The sequence below is a fragment of the Aquarana catesbeiana genome, linkage group LG03 (assembly GCF_042186555.1).
Source record: "Aquarana catesbeiana isolate 2022-GZ linkage group LG03, ASM4218655v1, whole genome shotgun sequence".
In the NCBI taxonomy this organism is placed as follows: Eukaryota; Metazoa; Chordata; class Amphibia; order Anura; family Ranidae; genus Aquarana; species Aquarana catesbeiana.
Window position 1 is genome coordinate 113,189,686 of NC_133326.1, and position 26,503 is coordinate 113,216,188.

Sequence of the window (26,503 nt, forward strand, 5' to 3'; positions counted from 1 at the left end):
GATTCTGTAGTACAAAAATTTTATTCCCCTGCCAATAGAGCCCATCGTTTTCTTGAAAGTTCATATCTGGAGGCAGAGAGGTTCCTCTGGATGCTTGACGTATCTGTGTCATTAAATTGGTTTGTGTGAGCAAAAAATTCCCAGCCTGTAAGATGGTATCCGTTTGAGGTGGAACCTCGACTTCCGTGAATTCACATTCTTGGATCCGGGCCGGTAGGTTATTTGGAAACTGAAGCGAGAAAAAAAAAGAGCCCATCTTGCTTGTCTGGGTCTGAGACGTTTGGCAGTCCTGAGATACTCTAAATTTTTGTGATCCGTGAAGATCAGTATTGGGTGTGTTGCTCCTTCCAGGAGGTACCGCCACTCTTCCAGAGCCGATTTGATTGCCAACAGTTCCCGGTCTCCCACATCGTAGTTCCCTTCTAAAGACCCTAATTTCTTCGAGAAAAAGGCTACAGGGTGCATTACAGCTTTAGGTCCTTGGCGCTGAGACAGGATGGCCCCTACAGCGTTCTCTGAGGCATCTACTTCCAGTATGTATGGAAGGGCAGGATCAGGGTGCTTTAATACCGGGGCAGAGGTGAACAGTCTTTTTAATTTGTCAAAAGCAGCTTGAGCTACCTCTGTCCACTGAAAGCGGTTCTGTTTCTTAGTGAGTTGAGTGATGGGCATGATGATACCAGAAAAGTTTTTAATAAATTTCCTGTAAAAATTGGAGAAGCCGATGAACCGCTGTACCCCTTTCTTGTCAACGGGAGGCGGCCAGGACATTATGGCTGCAACCTTTTGAGGATCCATTGCCATCCCTCCTGTAGAGATTACTAGTCCGAGAAAGTGAATGGTCTGCAGTTTGAATTCACATTTCTCGGCCTTGGCATAGAGTCCATTTTGTCTTAACCTAAGAAGGACTTGTTTTACATGGTCACGATGTAGTTCCAGAGAAACCGAGAAAATCAGAATGTCGTCTAGGTAAACGACAATGAATAGGTCTAGGAAGTCTCTGAAGATATTATTTACAAAATGCTGGAAGGTTGCCGGGGCGTTACATAACCCAAAGGGCATAACGAGGTATTCGAAATGGCCAAACCGCGTCCGGAAGGCCGTTTTCCACTCGTCACCCTTTCTGATTCTGATCAAGTTGTAAGCACCTCGTAAATACAACTTGGTGAAAATCTTTGCAGAGTGGAGTCTCTGGAGCAATTCTGGGATTAGAGGCAGGAGATAGCGATTTTTAACAGTAATCCGATTTAATTACCTGTAATCCACACACGGCCGGAGTGAGTGGTCCTTCTTTTCGACAAAGAATATTCCTGCCCCGGCTGGAGAAGTAGAGTGTCGGATTAACCCCTTCTTGAGGTTCTCATTGACATAGTCTTTCAGGATCAAGAGTTCAGGTTCCGAGAGGGGGAAAATTCGGCCAAAGGGGATTTCTGCCCCTGGTAAAAGTTCAATAGGGCAATCATAGGCCCGGTGGGGAGGAAGGGTGTCTGCTTTCTGTTTATCGAAGACATCCAGGAAATCGTGGTATATGGATGGAACAAGATCTTGGGATTCAGATACTGGTTTGAGACAGCCAACAACTGGTACTGAGTGGTGGAGGGTCTGGAGGCAGTTATGGAGGCAGTAGGCTGACTGGAAGACCACCTTGCCGGTTGTCCAATCGATCTGTGGGTTGTGTGCTTGCAACCATGGCATTCCCAGGATGATTGGAAAGAGCGGTGAGGATATCACGTCTAGGCACAACAGTTCTTGGTGGTTGGGTGAGATTTCAGCAGGCAAAGGTTGAGTTTCTTGAATGATGGGCCCAGATTTGATGTTGGACCCATCAGCTAGTAGTATGGACAATTTGTGTTGCTTGGAATGTAGAGGAATCTTGTGTTGCAGGGCGAAGGCATGGTCGATGAATCAACTACAGGCGCCTGAGTCAACTATGGCCTGGACCTGGAGTGCCCCTTCCGGAAGCTGTAGGGATACAGGAACAGCAATGTGAGTTGATCTTGCTAGAGCCTAAGCACAAGGATCAAGAGAAGGAGAGTCACACTTACGAGTCTTGTTAGGACACATGTTGGCGTAATGACCGGCTCCTTCGCAGTAGAGGCAGAGATTATTCATACGGCGGCGCTGCTTCTCTTCTGGTGTCAATGGTGCACGAAGCAGGCCTAATTGCATTGGCTCTGGAGCTTCAGTGACTGGAGCAGGTAGTGGGGTTGCAGGAATAGGTGGGTGGCTGGGTACCCTAGGTAGCATCCACATGGGCCGGTACTGGCTGGTTCTTTCAGATCTTCGCTCCCTCAACCGGCGATCGATCTGAATAGATAGCTGAATCAGCTCTTCAAGAGAATTGGGGACCCCCACCCGAGCTAGTTCATCTTTCAGTGCCTCTGAAAGTCCTAGGCGGAACTGAAAACAGAGAGCGGTGTCGTTCCATTGTGTGTCGGAACTCCACCGTCTGAAGTCTGTGACATAATCCTCCACAGGCCTATGGCCCTGCTGGAGGGCGTGGAGACTGGCCTCAGCTGTGGTGGTACGCTGAGGGTCATCATAAAGCTTAGCCATCTCATCCAGAAAAGGGTCCATGGTGCCTAGCAAGGGACTAGCTTGTTCTAATAGATGGTGAGCCCAGGTCTGGGGTTCTCCCTGTAGCAATGAGATGATGAATCCCACCTTGGTACTCTCCAAGGAGAAGGTGCGAGGCTGAAGCAGGAAATACAGATGGCAGACGTTTCTGAAAGAGCGGAATTTACTGCGGTCTCCCATGAATCTTTTTGGAGCAGGAACACGTGGCTCTGGAGGTGGCACCACTACTGTGGGAATAGAAGTTGAGATCGATGCTGCAGGTGCTGCGGCTGTCTGGCGTGCCGAGGTGCTTGGAGAGAGAGACTCCACTCGTTGCTCAAGTCGCTGATAGCCATCCTGCAGGCCCTGGACTGCTTGAGTGAGGTTTGCAATCTGCTGGCACAGAGCATCCATAGCTGAGGCCCCCCTTTCAGACTCCATGTGGCTGGATTGTACTGTCACGTACCTTACAGCGGAGTCTGAAATGACGAGGGTGGCCTCTTGCACGGTTCCGGTCCTAGCACCCCTGGAGGTGGAGACAGGGCTGCTAGGGCAACGGAAGGGCACAGGTGCCTGTTGGCAGGATCAGGAACACCGGAGCCTTAGAGGAGCTGGTGGGATGTCGATCCTGGATTGGTTTAGGAAAGTCCAACAGGTGTACTTGCAAGGTAGGGGACAGGTAGAAGTCGGCAACGCGCTGGCAGGAAGGTACACAATCGATAGGCAGGTTCGTAGTCAAGGGCTGGCGGAGGTTGGCAACGAGCTGGCAGAGAGGTACAAGATCGGAAGACAGAGCCGTGGTCAGGAGTTCAAGCCGGGTTCGGTACAGGAAGCAGAGGTAAGCAGGGTTGCAGGGATAATCCAAAAGAGTAGTCAGGAAAGCCAAGGTTTTAGGATCAAGGTTCAGTCAAAACAGCAACAAGGATACAGGAACTAGCTGAGACAATCCAGCACTGATGCTAGTATGCTGATCCTTTAAATAGGGCGCCCTGTGCCATGATTCGTTGGCGTGCGGACGTGCCCACGCTGACGTGCACTCGTTCGTATGAGAGTGCTAACGTGCGTGCCTGGTCCGGGGCTCATTCGTTCGTGCCGCACGTCTAGCTGGCGCACGGAAACGAGCATTTGTAATGGTTCTTTGACACAATCGTTGGGAACTATACCCTTTCTTTACAAATCGGCTCTTAATCTGTTGTGCCTGCGCAACATAATCTGATTCACGTGAACAATTCCGGCGAATGCGCATGAATTGACCCTTAGGTATGTTGGCCAGCCACAAAGGATAATGACCACTATTGATCAGAATAAAACTATTCCGATCAGTGGGTTTGAAGTATGCTTTAGTAAGCAATACATTCTGACTCACAATAACGGTCACATCCAGATAATGAATGGGTTCCCTACTCCAATTAAACTCTAATTTATTATTATTCGTATTAGTGTTCAGCCACTCTGAGAACTCTATCAGTGAGGTCTCTGACCCCTTCCAAATAAAAAACAGGTCATCCATATATCATTGGTAAAAATAAGCTCCTTCTTCTTACCACAATAAATCCACTTGTCCTCCCACTGGCTCATGAATAAATTTGCAAGACTGGGTGCAAATTTTGCGCCCATTGCTACGCCACATCTTTGGTTATAGAATTTACCATTATACGAAAAATAATTGTGCGTAAGGCAAAATTCTAAAACCATCCTGAGAAATTTTTTTGAATGTGAGGGATATTGTCCCTTTGGCAAAAGGCCCAATTAAGGGCTAATAATGCGTCGTCGTGTTGGATAATGGTGTATAATGACGATACATCCACAGTTACTAAAAAGATCTCAGCTTCCTCAGGGAAAGCTACCTCTTTCAATAATTTCAAAAAATGTGTAGTCTCCTTCAGATAGGCCTTTGTGCTAATCACACTCATTTGTAAGAAGTGATCAAGATATTGCCCTGTTCTTGATGTAACAGATTCAATTCCATTTACAATCGATCTAGCTGGGGGCTTCACTGGATTTTTTTGAATTTTCGGTAAGGTGTATATAGTGGAAATACGATTGAAATTCGGTGTTAAAGAAAGCTTCTCCTTTTTAGTAAGAACCCTCATATAAAATCCGAAATCCACTAAGTTGAAAAGGTCCATCCTATAATTATTTGTGGGGTCCTTCTCTAACTGTGAATATGTATGCTCATCCGAGAGGGCTCATAATAATTTTGTGTGTTAACAGTATAAGCACTCTGGTACCCAGAAACTAGGGGATTCATAGATTGAGAATAACCATTGTTTTTACCTCTGGGGCGTTGTTTATTACCCCTCCCTGGGGCAATGACATTGATCCAGACTCTCTGGTGCGTGCCCTTGCCAGTGGCATTATTGGATTAGAGATTAGATCTAGTGCCATTCTCATTTCGGTGATCATTCACCGTAGGGTTAACCCTAGCCCCCCACCCCCTTCAGCAGATTCGGACGGTTTATCCATATCCTGCCAAAGATAAATGGAATTTTCTTTTATAAATCGCATATGTCTCTTCAAAATTTTTTGTTGTATAATGTGCTATAATTACATTGTATTATTAATGTTTTATAATGTCTCCTTTTGCAATTTTCGTTTTTTGAAAGTCTGCTCACTATTTAATGTTCTCCGATGTACTTTTTACTATGTACTATTTATTTAAGTTTGATTATGCCCCTAGCCTGCATCCCTGTAGAGCCTTAACTAGTGTGGGATGTCATGTTACGAGCATATTTCATTAATGGGGTGGTGTGCAGTACGTGCATGTGAGAGTGCGCGTGTTGGATTCATTCTTCCCCCGTTTACAGGTGGCCCAATATGCATTTAACATATGGTTTGGTATTGTGGGACGCACTGTGACTCTCTTTGTGCAGTCTATGTACCACGCAGCGCTAGTGTGGGTGCGCCGTGTGATGTCCGTGTATGTTGGGCTTTTTATATTGCTTTGTACGTCCCTGACGCCTGAGACTGTGTGCAGTCTGAAGGCTGACGTTTAGTTTAGCTGGCTGCGGTGACGCCCATGCTGGCGTTTGACGCTCCGGCCGGGTGGGGGTTAATCTCTCGTCTGTCCAGGGTATATAAGGGATGAGCTGTGCTGCTTGGCCACGCCCTCTGAGGAAGACGTGATTACGAAATGCGTTAGGGCGTGGCCACGCAGCTCCCCTATCTGCCAATCCCAGTCTGTGTCAACCCGGGTCTCATTGCGTTCAGTAACATCAGGAAGTGGTGAGAATGACATGAACTGTGAAGTGCAGACTTAATACCGACATTGCTGTTTTTATTAAATTTTCTTGTAAGCATATTTTTATTTTTTTGTGGGCATGTCCCCAATAAAACGGTGTTACGCTATGTGAATTCCCTCTTTTTTAACATGTAACATTGGGTGAGCCACTTAAAGAAATTACCGTGAAACATTTTAAAAACAGGATCCTTTTTCTTTCTCATACATCACGGGACACAGAGCATACCAAGCTCTTCTGGGCCATGCTGGGCCACCAGAAGTACCGACTTCCTTTCCTGCCTGATTCTGCAAAGAAGTCGTGGCAGTAGCAGAATAGGAGGAAATGTATAACCCAGGGAGAATTGATGCCATGGAGTCACCAACGCATCTGTCCCGCATGCAAGAGGATCCCTTGTTCTTGACACTGGCGAAAAAACTGAGGTGTCCCCAGGAAGGGGAGGGGTTATATAGGGGGTTGAACTTCCTGTCTAGGGTGTGACCAGTGTCCAATCACCTAATGATACCCTATAACCCATCAGTAATTACTGAGGCTCTGTGTCCCGTGATGTACCTCAAAAGAAAAGGATTTTACAGGTAAGCTGTTATAAAAATCCTATTTTCACACCATAAGGAGAGACCAGGTTCTCCATGCATTGCTGTCTCATGAAAGGATTTGTTCATCAGAATAGCAGTTTATCCAGGTGTACCAGGAGCTATTAAGGCTATTTTTTGGCCCGTTTGTGGTAAGTGCATTACCAACAGAGGATCACATCTGAGCACAAGGTTTCTTTTTTTTGGTGATGGTGTATATGCTTTGAGGCTTCCCTGCGATTCTGAGGGGTCACAGAGCACCTTATTTACCCTACGGACTTTTGTTGGGACTCTGTCACATATGGATATATATGTATGTGTGGTCTACATCTAATTGCACCAATACCAATAATGCTGTGATAATTTTATTTGATTTTATCGCTGCATCTTTATTAATTATTTTCATTTATATAATAGGTGCTATAGTGCATCAATTTCTTTTTTTCCTTGAGCGCTGGGATCAGTGATATGTAGTGTTTTTCATATACCTTTTGATTCATATTTAAAATGCTTTCAGGTGCTTTTATTAATTTATAAGACTTGGGTTTTCTCATACAGCAGTAAGGCAAATGTTGTTTTTCCAGTCTGTGTAGCAATATAAGAATAAGTAGGTCCGATTTGATGAAAAGGCATTTAAAACTGAATTCCAAAAAACAAAAAATCTTCCCTAGTAGTGGGGCTGCACCTTCACTGCAAGGGTTATCCGCTCGTTTAATCTAGGGGACATGAAAAAAACTAATTTACTTACCACTTCCTTTTTTTCCCCAGCAATTGATGCCCCTCTCCGCTCTGTCCATCGATGTCCTCTTGTCCAGTGCAGGGCTATAGGTTCTGCATCGGTCTACATGAAATTAGAGGAACATAGACCCATCAAAGCATGTGGAGGGGGGAGGCTGTGAAGACTGGTGTGGTAGCACATTGAGGCCTGCAGGAGCAGAGAAGGAAGTTTTCTGGATTTAAAAGCTTAGCTTCTGCTAGTTCTGAAAAATATCAGACATTAAAATGATTTTTAAAGCACATGGTAGTAAAGATGATCTGTTTAGTTACACAAGATTGCCACCTAGTGACACATTAGTAAAATGCTAAATCTTTATCTGTAGCTGCTGTGAGTGATAGATACATCTGACTGCACTGTATAAATTCAAAAAATATGAAATGCTCACCTGTAGAACTGATCATAGCTACAATACAGCTCCTCTATAAAAAACAGATTATAAAATGATTTAAAATGTACAAAATATAATGAGACATTAAATTGCATGACCGGAACCAAAATTATGTTTTCTATAACATTGGACTAAACTAGATAGGATTCAGGAATAGTAGGATCATTCCTAGCAGACCTTCACTCCAGAATTAGACTTTGCTTTAAAGTGGTTCTAAAGCCTAAACATTTTTTAACTGAATATTTTTTACCTGAATGCATTCCTTGCATTTAGGTAAAAAAATGTTTAGGCATCAAAGAGACGAGGGAGGCGGATCCCGCTGTCTGTGTCAATGGACGCAGCAGAAGTGGCTTCCCATAGGGGGACCTGGACCGAGAGGAGGAGCCAGGAGCGCTGGCCGGGGACCCGAGCAGAGGAGGTTCAGGGCCACTCTGTGCAATTCCTTTGCACAGAGCATGTATGTATAGAGATGTTGTTTGTTTTTTTTCCCCTCTACAATCACTTTAAACTAGATGTGCAGCTTTGGTAAGACTACAAAGACAACAATTGTGCATGCATTTGCCCTCTCTCTAAAAATGCTTTAAGTCCCCATTCCCACCTGAGCGATTTTCTGCCTGAAGCTTGTAGCTCTAAAACACTCAACAAGCCAAATCCCATTCATTTCAATTTCCCCTGTTCACATCTGAGTGTTCTGTTGCCTGAAGTAAAATGCCTGTCACTCAAAAAAAGTACATGAGCTTCTTTTTGTCAGATTGGAGGAAGATTGGCCCTATAGATTTCAATGGGAATGCCTGAAAATTTGCTACATTTTTTACGAGCATTTTGATGCTTTATATTGGCTAAACAAAAACGCTTGAAGCGGCAAAATTCTTGTAATAAGCTTCTAAAACGCTAGTAGTACACTTCTAAAAATGCTCAAAAAAAAAAAAAAAGCCTGAAAAGTCGCTCTGCTCAGGTGTGAATGCAGCCTAGGTGAATATGATATGAGTTACAATGCATCTGTTTTCAGGTCTCTGTGTACACTGGGATGTCTCCAAAAGACAGCGCCTATAAGGTTTGTGCAGTAGTTCCTAACATGGTGCTTCCATCCACTGGATTTTTTGGAGTCTCTGCAGCTACATCAGCACTCGCTGGTATGTTTAATTTCTGAAAACCAAAAATATTTCAATTGAAAAATTTGTATTACTGTGTATAATGATTTACATAATTGCATACAAATTATATGGTCAACGCACACACAGGCTCACACACGTATTGTACATTAACAAAATTTTTAACGAGATTCTGCCAATTTGTAAACTTCAGACCATTGGCAGAACTCCGGGTGTGCTGTATAGCAATGGTTCTCAAGCTCAGTCCTCAAGTACCCCCAACGGGCCATGTTTTCAGTTTTTTCTTTACTTGGCACAGCTGCTTTAACTCAATATAAATGACATGGTATTGATAAGAGCTATTTTATCTAAGGGAAGTTCCCAAAACATGGCCCGTTGAGGGTACTTGAGGATTGAGGTTGAGAACCACTGCTGTATAGGACATACCTAGGACCTGATTAGACCCCGCCTTTGTTCAGGAGTATGTTCGAATTCCCTGCACACATTATTTAATTTAGTGTAAAATATCCTGCATGCCTTATACCCATATTTTAAACAGCAATATAATACAGAGCCAAGATCATGTTTGGCTGTAATGTATTTCAGTGCCTTGGGGCAACTTAAAGCGGTTGTAAACCACGGATGTTGTTAAAGGCAATGACATAGTGTGCTACTATGCATCGCATACTAGCACATTATGAATTACTCACTTTGGAATAAAGCGCTCAAGCACTGTACTGTCACCACTGAGAGGGCTGACATGTTCCCCCAGTCTTTCTTCTGGGTTTACGCGCTCCAGCTATCTGACTGGCCGGAGGCACATTGACGTCACTTCCGTGCATGCATGTTGGAGCCCTCGGTTCCAGCACAAAGCTCTGAAGTTCCGGCAAGGTATGCCAGACCTTCAGAGCGCATGCACCAGTGATGTCACTGGCTGCATGCAGGGTGAATATCTAGTTTAGGAAAATAATTTTGCCTACAGGTAAGCTTTATTATAGGCTTACCTGTAGGTAAAAATGACCAAGCCGAGTTTACTACGGCTTTAAATTGACACTAAACAAAATCCTTATTCTCCAAAAGGGATCCATACACATCCACAAATTATTGGACCTGTAATTTATTTCATTTCTGCCTTCTTGGAACATCCCCTGTAAGCTCCTAACCTCTAGTTTCCCCCCTCACTTCCACTTGTTTGGAATGAGCAGTGCAGGTTGGTTGCAGTCATGTGCACTGTCCTATGTACACTACAAATCCCATAGTCCATGGTCCAACTCGGAAGCAAGCATGAAAGAGCAGCAAAAAAGACATTTGTTGATTTGGTAGAGGCTGAGCGCAATAGAAGGGATTTTTTAAAGTTAAGAATACAAACTTGAATAGATTTTTTTTTTCCTTTATACCAAACTTAGTGTGACTTTAATGATCTTTACAGAGAGCTCAAAAAAACTGTCTAAGCTTTGATAGAAGTAGCTGCTCCCTGACTCATACAAGTTCATGTGTCATGAAACTAAGTAACTACCCTGAAACTAGTATATGCCACACAACCTTCAATATACACCACACGCAATATTTTTTCAACCAATGTTTACAGTTTAAAGGGGCAGTCCACCAATTTTTATTTTTTATTAGTAGATATTGAAGATGGAGATCATTAGAAATTTCTTTTGCAGACTCTAGAGCTGATGCATACGTATGCTTGAATTCTGGGTCTGCAAAATTTAAGTATGCAATGGTGGCCGAAAACACCCACAACTCTCAAGTGGGCAGGAATTATGGCACAAAAAATGGTACTGATGGAGTATCCAGCACATATGAATCAGCCTATCAGGCTCCATCATGATTAAAATATTACTTTTAAGTGGACTGACTTTTTACTGTTGTGTCTGAACACATCTTTCAGATTTTAGTACTATTTATACATTGATCTTTTAAATCTGAAATAGTTTATAACTGATTCTTCTTTTCCATAGATGACCATGATATCATGTCCTTCATGACATATAGTCTAAGTACCTCGTGGGAAGAGGTAAATAGTAATATATAACGTGTATTTAAATGGCGTTAAATAAGGATATTTAACTTCCCTTTTCTTGGAGTAAAATACAGGCTCCTTTAAATCTTGACCATGGGTTATATGCTGCCACATTCAGGTGAGAACACTGGCAAACAAAGTTGTTAGAACAGCCAATATAACCCCTTCCACTCCCAGGAATTCACAGTTTTTTGGCAAGCAATCAGGGGAAAATGTCAGGGCAGAGGGGAGGGTGTCCTGTACTGTACACCAGGAAAAGGATTTTACAGGTAAGTTAAAAAAACTTTTTTTCTTAATCATACAGTACAGGATACTAACTACAAATTGAGCTAACAGGCTCAAAACAAGGGAACCAGGTTCCCATCACCAAGAAGCTTGAAGCTCCTTGCGGCCGAATCTGGCATCAGCAGAGGCTTGTACATCCACCTGGTAAAACTTTACAAACGTGTGAATAGGAGAGCAGGTGGCAGCTTTGCAAATCTGAGAAAGACACCTGGCGCTAAAAAGCTCAAGCGGCATCGACTAGACATAGAGTGGACTTTAACAGGGAAAGAAGGATTCCTATTCTTCAGGGTGTAAGTCTAAGATTTAACCTGCCTTATCCATCTAGAGATGGTGAGACAAGATGCAGGACAGCTCTTACAAGAGCCTGCAGGCAGGACAAACACAGAATCCAAGGTCTGGGTGGATGCAGTGGCCAAGTGATAACCTCACACTGCACAAACTACATATAAACAATGTAGAGTGATCTTTTTAGAGTGTTTTGGAGCAAGACAAAGAGAAGAAAGGGTGATGTCCCAAATAAGGTGGAAGAAGACTTGGGGCCTCAAAACCACCTTGTCTTTATGAGGAACAATGAATGGTTCCTTAAAGTATAAGGCTGCCAGGTCTGAGATCCATCTTGCTGCCAGGTCTGAAATCCATCTTACTGAGATCCATCTTGCTTCCTTAAAGTATAAGGCTGCCAGGTCTGAGATCCATCTTACTGACATTATAGCCATAAGAAAAACTTCTTTATGAGTAAGGTCAGCCAGGGGAATATCATAAATACGCTCACAGGGAGGCCGCTGTAAAGTCAAAAGAACCAAATTAAGATCCCAAGGCAAGACAGGTGTACAAACAGGGGGAGCGATATGAGCCACCCCCTGAACAAAGTCCTTTACTAGGGAATGAGTGGCCAGCAGTCTCTGAAAGAGAATGGACAATGCAATGCAGAGACTTGACTCTTCGGGGTGCCGAAGGCCAGATATTGCTTCAGCCAAGACTGGAAGAAGGATTGGATACGTCCCACAGAGTGTCATCTAGAGTGAAACCTCCTTGCTTTCAAGGTGCAATGATAATCCTTGCGAAAGGTTAATTTCTTAGCTTTAAGCGTGTAGGAATAATGGAGCCAGGGAGACCCTGATCTCTCAGGACTTGGGTTTTGAACAGCCAAGCTGTCAAAGCCGGCATCTTTTAAGCAAAATGGTAGACCAGTCCTTGAGACAGCAGATCTGATTAGTTTAAAAGTGCCCACGAAGTATCTCTGAGGAGTTAGAGTATGTCCAATTTCCAAGTTTTTCTGGGTTGATTTGGTGCCACCAAGATCACCAAAATGCACTCCATCTCCATCCTGTGATGCAGTTGAGGAAGAATCTGTAGTGGACAAAGGTGTATATCAGCCAGTACTAATCCCACAAGGTCACTAGTGCATCCACGGCAAAGTTCTTTGAATCCCGAATCCTGGCCACAAACTTGTCCCCCTTGTCGTTGAAGATGGATACCACTCGATCTCTGTCCAGCATCCCCAGAGGAGACAGATGTTACAGAACACTTTGGGGTGAAAAGACCCCTATATCCAGAAGCTGATGACTGACGACCCTTGGACCGCTTTCTTCCCTTACAATTTCCCTTGTTGCAGTGACACAACCACAGACCAGGCTGATTGCATCCAGAACTTTTGGACCTGCAAGAAGGTGTTGAGATCGCTCAAGTCTAGGAGATGGGGAATGCCCCAATTGGGCTTCGAAACAGGTTAGCATAAAAGCCCTGAAACTGTTCCTCAGAGGGATTTACTGAGGAAGAAAGTAGCTGGATCCACCACAGGCACTTTCTGCTTTTTTTGGTAGTCCTGCTCTACTGAATACTGCTGTGCAAACCACTTCCTCATCTTCCTCCCCCTCCACACCCTCAACAGGAAGCAATGCTACTCTGATGGATGAGTCAGACAGTGACTTATCGGGGGATGCTGACTGGCGGCACTTACGCATTGCACGTCCTCTGATCTTTATGAGAGCAGAGACTTTCTGGATCAGATCTGCTAAAGAGACTAAACATTTCTCTTGAGTTAAAATAGAGGCATGTGGAGACTGAGGTCCTGAGACCCTAGAGTTTTTAGATGATAAACCTCATCCTCATCCTGTCCATTGTGTGATGGTCTGTCACCTCATCCCATTTCCTTTCTGTCCGATGTCCGTCATGAGGGTTAGGGGATCCCTTTTGGGGTTCTCACAGCCTCAAACAATGCAGAGACTGTTGGGTGGAACAGAAGGGGTTCAAGTTTCCAGTGTTCCACAACTGAGGCTGCTGGAAAATTTGAGGGCTGATGCGGAGACCTGAGCCACAAACTGGTGCAGAATGAAAACTGGAGCTTTAGTGTGCCTGTCTTCAGTTTTTCAGAGCAATGTGCTCAAGCTGACACCTAGAGCCAGGGCGAGAACAGTTTGCCTCCAACAGAGGGTGGGATTATGCACACAGAAATGCCCATTGCCAAAATGTGTCTCAGGACTTGTGCCAAAATGTGTATCAGAACTAACAAGTTGTGCACATTATGCTTATGGCTACAACGGAACATTTAGCAGTAATCAAGCCCAACAATACTCAGTGCTGGATCCATCCACGATGCCATCCCAATAAATGACAAAAAGAGCGACACTTAGTTGTCTTAATAGTCCATAATCATTTATTGCAGTTTACAATGTGGCAACTGGAAGATAAAAAATATCCAAGGCAAGTCATGGGCCAACAATTCATTTTCATCAAGGCTCACATGAAAATGACAATGTTTCCCATATAACTAAACACTCCTGAAAGATGTGTGCCAGATATAATCCTGCAAAATTATCTCTGGCACATGTCTATCATGACTGATATAGAACACTCCCCAGGAGCCTTTAGATTAGAGTCCTATAGGAAGCATTGTCATTTTTATTTGAGCATTGGCTACCTTTTATCTTCCTGTAGCAAAAAAATGATTATGGACTCTTAAGACAACCATCTGGTGCTTTTTTTGTGTTAATAAATATGTGTAGATCTACTTTGTGAGCTTACTGGAGATACTCTGTAGGCAGAGCAGCATATCTCTGTGTATGCCTATACTTCTGTAGTTACAGTGAGAGAAAAAAGTATTTGATCCCCTGCTGATTTTGTATGTTTGCCCACTGAGAAAGAAATGATCATTCTATAATTTTAATGGTAGGTTTATGTTAACAGTGAGAGACAGAACAACAACAAAATCCAGAAAAACACATTTCAAAAAATTTATAAATTGATTTGAATTTTAATGAGTGAAATAAGTATTGGACCCCTTTGCAAGACATGACTTGGTACTTTGTGGCAAAACCCTTGTTGGCAATCACAGAGGTCAGACGTTTCTTGTAGTTGGCCACCAGGTTTGCACACATCTTAGGAGGGATTTTGTCCCACTCCTCTTTGCAGATTGTCTCCAAGTCATTAAGGTTTCGAAGCTGATGTTTTTTAGTAACTCCAACCTTCAGCTCCCTCCACATATTTTCTATGGGATTAAGGTCTGGGGACTGGCTAGGCCACTCCAGGACCATAATGTGCTTCTTCTTGAGCCACTCCCTGTCCTGGTTGTCCTGGCCATGTGTTTTGGGTCATTGTCATGCTGGAATACCCATCCATGACCCATTTTTCAATGCCCTGGCTGAGGGAAGGAGATTCTCACCCAAGATTTGACAGTACATGGCCCCGTCCATCGTCCCTTTGATGCGGTGAAGTTGTCCTGTCCCCTTAGCAGAAAAACTCTCCCAAAGCATAATGTTTCCACCTCCATGTTTGACTGTGGGGATTGAGTTCTTGGGGTCATAGGCAGCATTCCTCCTCCGCCAAACACGGCAAGTTGAGTTGATACCAAAGAGCTTGATTTTGGTCTCATCTGAAACACTTTCAGCCAGTTCTCCTCTGAATCATTCAGATGTTCCTTAGCACATTTCAGATGGGCCTGTACATGAGCTTTCTTGAGCAGGGGGACCTTGCAGGTACTGCAGGATTTCAGTCCTTCACGGCGTAGTGCGTTATCGATTGTTTTCTTGTTAAATATGGTCCCAGTTGCCTTGAGATCATTGACAAGATTCTCCCGTGTAGTTCTGGGCTGATTCCTCACCGTTCTCATGATAATTAAAACTCCACGAGGTGAGATCTTGCATAGAGTCCCAGACTGAGGGAGATTGACAGTTATTTTGTGTTTCTTCCATTTGCGAATAATTGCACCAGCTGCTGTCACCCTCTCACCAAGATGCTTAGCGATGATCTTGTAGCCCATTCCAGTGTTTTGTATGTCTACAATCTTGTCCCTGACATCCTTGGAACAGCTCTTTGGTATTGGCCATGATGGAGAGATTGGAATCTGATTGATTGCTTCTGTAGACAGGTGTCTTTTATACAAGTAACAAGCTGAGATTAGGAGCCCTCCCTTTGAGAGTGCTCATAATCTCAGCTCGTTAACCTGTATAGAAGACACCTGAGAGACAGAAATCTTGCTGATTGATAGGGGATCAAATACTTATTTCACTCATTAAAATGCAAATCAATTTATAACTTTTTTAAATGTGTTTTTCTGGATATTTTTGTTGTTATTCTATCTCTCACTGTTAAAATAAACCTACCATTAAAATTATAGACTGATCATTTCTTTGTCAGCGGTAAAGTGTACAAAATCAGCAGGGGATCAAATACTTTTTTTCCCTCACCGTATGTATATATTAAAGCTGACAGATCAACAGGGACTGGTCAAATTTCGATCAGTGTGTAGCCATCCCTACTTGACAAAAGTGGACTATGTGATTGACTTCTGTCAAAGTGACATGCTGGAAAACTTTAGTTGATCAGCGGCTGCAGCTGTCAGCTTTTGTTGACAGAGGCAGGTACAGCTGTAAGGATACAATGTTCTGATGGGGGAGGAGATTGCTCCACTTGTGTGGGTGGTGAATATTTTCATTTTTTTTTCAGCCCACTGACTGTAAAAATAACTATCGTTCTATGGCAGTGTTTCTCAACTCCAGTCCTCAAGGTGCCCCAACAGGTTATGTTTTCATGATTTCCCTCAGATGAAACGGCTGTGGTAATTACTAAGGTAGTGAAACTGATCAAATCACCTGTGCAAACTAATGGAAAGTCTGAAAACATGACCTGTTGGGGCGCCTTGAGGACCGGAGTTGAGAAACACTGGTCTATGGCCAACTTAACTAATAATAATAATAATACAGTAAGTATTTTGTACAAAGACATTTGTAACATTTGCTTACACCAGAACTGCTTTGCTCCCCATACAAATGCAAATACAAGCATGGCTGTATCCATGTCCATCTTCTTATTCAGGTTTCATACCGTAGTTAAATATCATAAATTGCTGCTTTCTTTGTTTAAAAATGTATTCCATTTTTGTTTTTTTCATCCTAGTCTCCAGGATCCCAGATCCCAGCTGAAGAAAGGGAGAAGTTTGAGAAAGAGTTTGAAGAGTTTCAAAAAGAGCTTGAAAAGAATAAGGACGAATTCCATAAGAGTCATCCCATACCAGGTTCATACTTTCCCTTGCAGGTGTAATCTAGACCATGTGTAATCTAGACCATTACTAGTATATAAAAAAAAAAAAAAAAAATCCAGTATATATCCTATAGTTTGTAGATGCTATAACTTTTGCGCAAACCAGTCAATATATGCTTATTGGAATTTTTTATCAAAAGTATATAACAGTATATATATATATATATATATATATATATATATATATATATATATTTTTTTTTTTTTAATCGGATACGTTTTATAGCAGAAAGTAAAAAATGCTTGGTGTTTTTTTCAAAATTGTCGGTCTTTTTTTGTTTATAGCACAAAAAAAAAAAAAAAAAAACAATGGTGATCAAATACCACCAAAAGAAAGCCTTGTGGGAAAAAAGTGAAATAAATTTAATTGGGTACAGTGTTGCATGACTGTGCATTTGTCAGCTAAAGTAACGCAGTGCCAAAAAGCAAAAAATGGCCTGGTCATGAAGGGGGGGGGGTAAATCTTCCAGAGGTCAAGTGGTTATAGGAAGGTACAGTCCAACCAATAAAGACCTATCCACCCACTGTACTTTGAGGCACAGCTTACAGCAAAGTTTCTGCCCCTGTAGAAAGTGCAGCTGCGCATCTGGGCAGCTCTGTATCCAACATTTTCAAAAAATTTATATTTGTGAGTGCTTTGGACAAACTCTGCCAGTGTTTCACCCCAAAAATTGTTAGGTGAAACTTATCAGAGAAGTAGGATCCAGGTAGGTTTTGTCAAAAACTGTCTGGAAGTGTAAGTACAGTAAAACCTTGGATTGAGAGTAACTTGGTCTGAGAGCATTTTGCAAAACGAGCAACATTTTTATATAAATTTTGACTTGATAAACAAGCAATGTCTTGATATAAGAGTAGCATCATATCACAACTGAGTATAAAAGAGAAGAGAGGCTCCTCCAAGTGTAGCAACATGGTTGCATTTAATGAAGGCACAACATTTACAACTCATATGGTTGATGATCATATCTAAATATGCAGGTATCCGGGGTAGAGCTGTCCACATAGACCATCCTCCTCACCAACATCGTCCCTTCCACGCAGTGCTGAGGATGGTCTATGTGGACAGCTTTACCCCAGATGCCTGCAAACTTAGATGTGCCTCTTTTATTCATCAACCATGTGAGTTGCTAAATGTTGTACCTTCATTAAATGTAACCATATTTTTACACTTAGAGGCGCCTCTCTTCTCTTTTATACTCTGGAGCTCCTGCTGGATTTTGCTTCTAATCCCCTTGTGAAGGCTGCTATTTATGGATGGATATTTTATGGTTACACAACCTATTACATGCTATAATCTTTTGACATGGGCTATAAACTGAAGGACTTATGAATAAATGGCTGTGGAACAAATCATCTGAGTTTCCATTATTTCTTATGGAGAAATTCACTTTGATATAGGAGTGCTTTGGATTACAAGCATGTTTCTGGAAGGAATTATGCAATCCAAGGTTTTACTATATTTGAAGATGTTGGATAACACAAAAATGTTGGATTTGACAATACATTCAGGGAACAAATAGACTCCCTACATTTTATCTGTAATCTTGAATTTTTGAAGGAGACGCCTAAATCACTGCAATAATTCATTTTTCTACTCAAGACTAAAAAAGCGGGTTTGAAGTCATCTGTCTGAATTATATTATTAATGTCTTTTGTCTTTAATTAGACGAGAATGCATTTGAATCAGACAGTCAGCGGGAGTTAGAGATGGTTCTTTATGGACAGGCCCGGCTGCTGGAGGAGCTGAGAGTGCTGAAGACCAGACTGAACATGACCCTTGAGGAGCAGTTTAGACACAGAAGCATTTTAGTAAGCATGAAAGCCAATGAGACTACTACTGTGAACACGGAACACGTGAGTATCTGCCCTTCTCACAGTGTGATAATGTTATCGTGGTCTATGTGAGTCACTGCTACCACTGCAGACATTATTTGAACGTTTAAAGTATTTTATGTACCGTTCCATTTCTGGGAATACATAAACCTAGAAATAATTCAGGTATAGTAATATATATGAACTTTAGCCCAGTTACTATAGAGAGAAACTACAGTATTTGCAGCTTACAAGGTCCCCCTCCGTCCTACGTACTTCATTCATTCATTTACTTAGACTGCTGTTGTCTTAAACCGCTTTTCATTTCAAGGATTAAAAGCTTAACTCTTTTGCTGTTTCCTGTTTTCATTTTGCAACAATGATAAAATGTTTATAAAATGTTCTTGTTGTCCTGCACAGAGTATATAGCTTGTTACATTTAAAATAAATATTCAGAATCTAGTCAATTACAATGCTGCAATATAAAATCACGTGGAATGGTTAAAATCCAGCTTTTAGGACAATACTGCAATATGAATTATGCCTCCCTAGAAATACACTATATGGTCAAACATTTATTGGCTCCTGAGCATCACACTTACCTATATGGGCAAAACTTTGTGGACAGCGCTCCAAATTATTGAAGCTGGATTCCATGCACAAAACTTTCATTGAAATACATAGCTCCCAACTGTCCCAGATTTCGAGGGACTGTCCCTGATTTCCCTCATTCCTCATTTGTCCCTCATTTTGGTCTGATCTATATAGTTGTATATCAAATGCACTTTTATCTTTCAAAAAGTGTTTCCCAGTGCTAAACCTTTCATCTAAATTCTAAATTGCTGTATTTATAAATTTTAAAAGCCAATATAAAGGAATAGTAGTGGTAAAAAAAAGCCCTTGTGGATTTAATTACCTTTTTTTGGTTAATTCTCCTTTAAGGTGGTGTGGCAGGGGGGCGTGTCCTATGTCTACATATGTTTGCTAGTAGGTGTCCCTCATTCCCATCTCAAAATGTTAGGAGGTATGTAAATATATTCCACAAAATATATTTACATACCTCCTAACATGTTTACCAAATGCCTTTACAAGCCCAGGTATTACTTTGTAAAAGTTGCACTGAAATCAGTGACATCATCAATGTGCTGCACATGACTTGCGCAAACTCGGTATATAAACGCGGCAAAACTTAAGTTTTTAACCGTCGGCTACTATCTGTCAAGTTAAAATGTTCAGGAGAGGTTGAAAAACATCCTGTGTACATTAAGCCTAAGAGACAAATTTTCATGTGATCCTGATGTCTACGGTTTATGGACTTTAAGTTGTTGTTGGGTACATTACATTAATACTGTATTTTCTTTATGAAGTTTTTAAAGGAGTTGTAAAGGCAGAAGGTTTTTTTATCTTAATGCATAAAATGCATTAAGATAAAAAACCTTCTGTGTGCAGCAGCCCCCCTAATACTTACCTGAGCCCGAACTTCCTCCAGCGATGTCCACCAGTCCCTTGGCCACCCAGCCACTCCTGATTGGCTGAGACACAGCAGCAGCACCATTGGCTCCCGCGGCTGTCAATCGGGAGAGAGAGGTGTCGGGGCCATATAGCAGCTCCATTTCTGAATGGACACATGAAGCTGCAGCTCGGCTCAGGTGACCATATAGCAAGCTGCTTGCTGTGAGGGCGCTCAACAGGAGGTAGGAGTCCGGAGCAGCGAAGAGGGACACGAGAAAAGGAGGATCGGGGCTGCCACTTTAATGAAAAGTTTTAGTTTCCTCGAGTTGATTAAGTTTCCTATCTTTTGTATTCCTTTTAAGAAAGCTTCATTGTAATTTTCTTTCAAGATCAAATCAATATTATTTTTTATTCTTTTGTCAAGAGGCCCTTAAACAGTGTAGGGCTCATAGGCCGGTGCCTAATCTGCCTTTTTGGTATTCCAGCACTGAGGAGGGAATAGGAACAAGACCAGTCACTCTGTACAAGTAGAGAGCACAGGGGTGACTGGTCTTTATTACATAAAGCTAACACAGACACAAAGTTTCACACTGGATTACAGATCTGGTACGAATACACAAAGCACATCAAGATTCAATTAAGAATGCTCATGAATCCTGTATTTAGACAATATTTGCTTATCCTGGAGTTCAGATGTTTCCAGGAAAGGTAATGTTAATGTAACACTCCAGGCAGGAAAAAATATTACCTTTGTGGTGGGGCCCTTTCACATTGCAAGGGTTAAAGTATATGTAATCCCTTACCTTGTAAAACAGCCCATTCAGTTTAAAATAGAAATGAAAGGCAAAACATTTGTGTATACATACATTTTTTTTAGGGCTGCAGAAATTAACGATTAATTCCTCGATTAATCATCAAATATATGTCAAAGAAACATTTCTAAAACATTAGCAGCACTAGTGCAAAAATAGCAAATATTTAAAAATATCAATGAAATTGCTTAAGAGTCCACTTAAACAAAGTATCAAATGGTGATCCACTCAGTGAAAGTCTATTAAGAAAAGGCAGGTGAGTATAAACTAGACGATGGTGGAAGAAAATATTAGCAGCGATCCCAAGTCTCCATCACCACACCACTTGTGCCACAGCCCTGTAGGTAATCCACTTACCAGACCCTGCAGGTAAACACGCTGATCAATCAAAGGGATAATCGCTGTTCACTGGATACTTTTCATCTGTATTTTGCTCATTGCAAGCAATAGATAAAAAAAATTCCACATAGCGTAATCCAGTACAACAATTATTTATTAATTTAAAATTATCTCACAAAAAAACACTCACAATGCTTGCATAATATAAGGGCATGTAACATCAATACTACGTCAGTCGTGCATTCCCCTCTAACCTCTCACCACTCCCACGGTGTTCCTAGGAAGGACAGACGAGGATAAGCCGACTCTGTAGATAGCTGCGTAGCAATGCCCTGACGCAGACGCATTTCTGTCATCACTTTTGTCAGAGGGCGATTCATTCCTCGATTAATCGTTAATTTTTTTGATCGATCAAAATTTTTTTGATCGGTAGGCTGCCTGCCCTGGGGCCGCTTCGAGCCAAGCTGTGGCTGCAGCGCACTGCTCAGCTCCCTCCTCCTCCACTATATGTCTTACACAGCCTGCAGGCATCTCCCGCTGTGTGTCTTGGAGCTGAGTGTGAGCTGAGTGTGAAAGCTTTGGCCGCGCTGTGAGAAAAGTCCTGCCCTCCTCCTAGATCAGCTTGTGTGATAGACGCAGTGTTCTGTTTATCACACGAGCTGGAGATGCCCGCAGACTGTGTAATCCAGGCACAGGCACTGACTACAGTGAGCCTGCGATTATGGGCACGGCGAGACTGCATTATGGGCACGGTAAGGCTGCCATTATAGGCACGGCGAGGCTGCGATTATGGGCATGGTGAGACAGCGTTATGGGCATGGTGAGGCTGCGATTATGGGCACGGTGAGGCTGCGATTATGGGCACGGTGAGGCTGCGATTATGGGCACGGTGAGGCTGCGATTATGGGCACGGTGAGGCTGCGATTATAGGCACGGTGAGGCTGCGATCATGGGCACAGTGAGACTGCATTATGGGAACGGTGAGGCTGCGATTATGGGCATGGTAAGTCTGAGATTATGGGCACGGTGAGACTGCGATTATGGGCACGGTAAGGCTGAGTTTATGACGTGTGACGTCCTAGCCATGCCCCACTATGTCCGGCTTCGGCCGTTGCCATAACAACGGTGCTAAATCAGCTAAAAGTAGTTGGATATGTATGTGCGTTATAATTGATCGAAATTAATCAAACACGAAAATTTTAATCAGTAACAGCCCTATTTTTTTTTATAAATACCTTTTTCCCCTTCCTTAGAAGTTATCACATACCTTCTGTTCTCAGTTGCAAAAGGAGCCCAGAGAGCTGGGGGAGGAGAAACAGCAGCATACTGATCTTCCCAAGAAAAGGCTCTCGGAGGGGGGGGGCATGTCAGAACAAGTCTGATCATTGGAGGGGAACAAACTGAGTTCTCATCACAGGTAGAAAAGTGACCACTCTGTGTTCCTATGCCTAGTTTGCTCAGTTTTAATAGGAAAGCAGGGGGACTGGCAGGAACACTAGTGATTTCACGCAAAGGAAGCATTACAAAGAAACAGGATATTTTTTCATACAAGTACATGGTACAGCAGGCACATATCAGGAATATAAAATGTTGGGGTGACATATTCTTTAAGTGCTTGTTAAATCTAGGTGTAGAGGAATGAGATGCAATACTTGCCTTCACTCTGGCAGGCTCCCTTAGTCTGTGGTCAGTCTCCAGAACCCTCTTCTCTAAGCTCTGGCCGACAGTTTCAAGCTGACATCAAGTGCAATGCAGAACCAATAACCCTGCATTCTACATGAAGATAGCAAGGGCCCACCCACAAACTGGAGCACTGATGAGAAAAGCAGGGCTCTGAAGAAGTGGGGAATACGGTAATGGGGGGGGGGGGGGGTGTGTAAACTGCAAAGGTAGATTTTCTAGGCCAGTACTACCTGAGTAAAGGTTTAGTTTTAAAGTGCATTTCAGGGCATTTAGGTTAGACAACCCTTTTAAGGGTTTGTTTAGACTTGCTGTTGGGAGGAGGCCTTAAATACTGTACATGTTGTTGAGCTGTGGTAATAGCGCCCCCTCAATCATCCCCACTTTTCTGCAAAGGCAACAGATGGGGGTGTTCACATGACACTATCACAAAGCCCCTCCATCTAATTTGGAAAGCAGTACCACTACCGAACGCAACCCATTCAAGTAAATAGGGATGTTCTGTAAATGTCCCGCCATAGCTGTGAATTTCCTCATTGGTGCAGCACTTGCAGGGATAAAACAAAAGGTGAGGAGGAATCTTATCGCCTCCTCACTGCCTATCAAATGCCTTTGATAGCGAACCGAACATCTAAACGTAGCCAAATGTTTTTTTTCTGGCAAGTCAAACAGTTAGGCATACAGTTTGCGGTCTCGGTATGACACTGTGTTCTAACTGTGTGACCTTTTATAAATAGTAAGCTGGTCCATGACAAAGAGTGTGCTTAAAAGTCATGCTTGTAAGCGAGTTGAAAATAGCTAGTTAGGTACTGTCCTGGATGGTAGGGTAAAAGTTAATACTTTCCCGGTTCCTTGGCTTTTGGCGGGTTTTTCTCTGGGTGCAACCCACTGTTCATGTGTTATAAAAGAGGGACAGTGGTCCGGAGCCCAGGGGGTCCAGGGCCCGTAATAGGCCAGAGAGAGCTGAGAGTGTCCCTGGAGAGGCCTGGTGCCCGTAAGGAAAAGAGACGGAGAACAGCACCTGTGAGAAGCAGAAGAATGTTGCTTACTATTACTGGGATGTAAAGCTCATCAGAACTTGGGTTTGCCCTGAAGACACCAGCTGCTGGAGAATGCCTCTGATGGACTCTGTATTTTACATGGACTCCTTTGCAGCTAGGCTGGGGCAGCACATAGCCTGAGTTAGGGTTAGGGATGTAGGAAAGTATGTCTCCGTATGTTGGCCTTTGTAATGCCTTTTGCGCTTTTTCCAAGTAAAGTTTTAAAACCTTTTACCTTTGTTAAAAAAAAAAAAAAAAAGTTTTAAAACCTTGTTCCCGCCTGGTCTGAAGTTACTGAAAGGGGTGTAATACAATGGCACCAATGTACAGTTTAGGTCACTAAGGTACTTTGGGGTATAAAGACATCAGTACAAGAGTTAATGCGGTGTGCAGATACAAGTGGTTACCTAGGGTAATGGAAGGTCACCTGTTGTTAAGCATGTGCCTGGGATAGGTGGGATAGCTGCTCGGAGAAGGGAGATGATGTTGGCATTCTTTCCATGAGTGATCCATCTTATATAGCAACGAGAACAGACTCATGCCGCAGAGGTCCCCAGCCTATGCCTAGGTACGTAAGAATAAGTAAAGTAAAGTGCACGCATATAGTTTGCGATATCACGGCAGGACCCCTTACCTTTACTGGGAGTGAAGTAGTGGTGATTCGCTGGGCAGGTGGATGTGGACAAGATTCAGCGTGTCCTTTCTAAATGCAAGTTACAGAGAAGATGTACATTGTCACGGGGGCCAAGCGTTAACTGGAGAACTTGCATACACGACCTTGCGGGAACCCATGTAGATGCAAGCAGCACCCTTTGATATTTGTTTTTTGGTACACTTTTAGGACATCACATGATATTTAATTATTTATCAATAGGTAGTGTGAAGATCTTCACGGTTGTTTTGCAGTTAACTGGAGAACAGTTATGGTGCAAGTGTACACGGTGTAGGTTCATCTCTAAAAGCAAAGGTCCGGCTTAAAGTTGAGTATTCCCACAAGGCAGCCTCAGCCTTGTCCCAGGGCATTAATGAAAATGACATCAAAGAAAAGGTACCCCATGTGTAGTAAAGTGATCCTGCTACAGGTGCCTAGCATAGCCCAGAAGAACCCACCTCTCATGTGACCCTTGCTTGGTGCCCAACAAGGAGGGAAACATGGAGGGTATGACGACCAACACAGCACCCTACCCTTGCTACCTGCTTATCACATAATAATATTTTTTTTCGGTTTACATATCAAGCAATTGCTCCCTAGGGGGGACTCATACAGATTGTAGCTGATTCTTTTTTTCAGAATATGTTTTTCATCTTTCCGTAGATGGGCCTGAAAAGTTCTTAGCACAGATCCATCCTAAAGCAACGCATGGACAGAGTTATTTGTTTACATTGAACATATAGTATTTACATTGTTTCTGAAGAGCCTGTACAAATATGACAAAAGTACATTATGGAGTCTGTTTACATCTCTTGTACAGAGAAAAACAACAATGCTAAAATAAAAGGGGATCTCATTTTATGTAATATGATTTATGATCCTATTATTTCCCACAGGTGCACAGTACTCTGGATACAGTGATGAATGGGATGCCAGATCTTCTCACCATGACAAAAGACCTAAAGTGAGTATGATGATTTCCACTGTCCATGTCGATGAGTGCAAACAATAAAGACTTCATTCCGCCTTCTTTTTAAAGCGGTATTAAACCCAAACTGAAAAATTTAATGTATTGCAGCTTAATCATTATTAGATGTAGTGGGTCCATTAGTTTTCTTGTTTAGGCTTTTTTCTTATCTGTTTTCACCAGGTGATCTTGCCAGTAAAACAACTCTTTTATTACAGTGCCCCCACTCTGTATGAAGGAGCACATGGGACACTTTGGACAGCAACAGTCTGGGTGGAGGGAAATGTTAGATGTATGAGCAGATTTAGATACACTAACAAATTGAAGCTGAATTCCAGCTTACACTACTAATTACAGCATCAGTTTTGTTCATTTTGGGATAAAGATTTTATGTGAATAAGAAAAAGCTGACCCCTATCGGTGTTAAACGGTTTGTCTCAGCCCTCTAACTGCTACAACCGCAGGACTGCTTGTTCTGTTGAAAAACAATGCACTTACTGGCCAGGTGAAAATGAAGGAAAGAAATCCTAAAAATGAAAACAAATGCAGCCACTGCATCTAAGCATTGGTAAGCTGCAATTTAATAAATGTTTGATTTTGGATTTAATAACGCTTTAATGCAGTTACCATGAGGTGTCTGTATTTTATGATGACTGTATTCACATGTGCTTGCCTTTATCTGTGAATGGAGACCACACGTCTTGATACCTTTCATAGGGATAGGTCGCAACACACCTATTCTTGGGAACCCTCTACCCACTATGCCTTTAGAGAAGTTCAAGAAAAAACAGCATACTCCTCTAATTCCTCACATCACTGTTTTTTGCCACATAATGTTGCATAAACTTGTTTTGTAAGTATTACTGGGCTCCATACACAAAAGGAACTTGCATGCGATTATTTAGATGTCAGGACACATTTTGCCTAAATATCGCATGCAATCCTGTAACTGTCAATTCACACTATACAGTTTTGCGGTATTTAGCGCAAAACACTGAAAATGTGCAGTAAATACAGCATGAAAAGCCGTTAAATGCCATTCACAAAAGGAAATAAATAATTTAATGCATGCGGAAGTTAGGTAGGGGTCTAGGCATGCGGTATTTGTAGAATGTGTACTGGTTGTTAGGAGTCTGCAGCCACTGTGTCCTTATCAACCGGTGAGCAATGTAAAAAAAAAAGAATTGCCAGCAATGAAAAATAAAAAATAAACTCCGTGGGGTTCCCCCCAAAATCCATACTAGTCCCTTATCCAAACATGCAGCCTGGCAGG

At 42.5% G+C, this 26,503-nt stretch overlaps 1 protein-coding gene across 1 annotated transcript in view; it reads left to right on the forward strand.

Moving 5' to 3' along the window:
- LMAN1L (lectin, mannose binding 1 like) overlaps window positions 1–26,503 on the forward strand; it is a 109,208-nt gene that overhangs the window by 35,087 nt on the left and 47,618 nt on the right. The window contains exons 6-10 of the mRNA XM_073619014.1: window positions 8,543–8,666; window positions 10,592–10,647; window positions 16,333–16,450; window positions 18,143–18,330; window positions 25,160–25,227. Coding sequence (XP_073475115.1) covers window positions 8,543–8,666; window positions 10,592–10,647; window positions 16,333–16,450; window positions 18,143–18,330; window positions 25,160–25,227 — 554 coding nt within the window. The remainder of the gene's footprint in view (window positions 1–8,542; window positions 8,667–10,591; window positions 10,648–16,332; window positions 16,451–18,142; window positions 18,331–25,159; window positions 25,228–26,503) is intronic.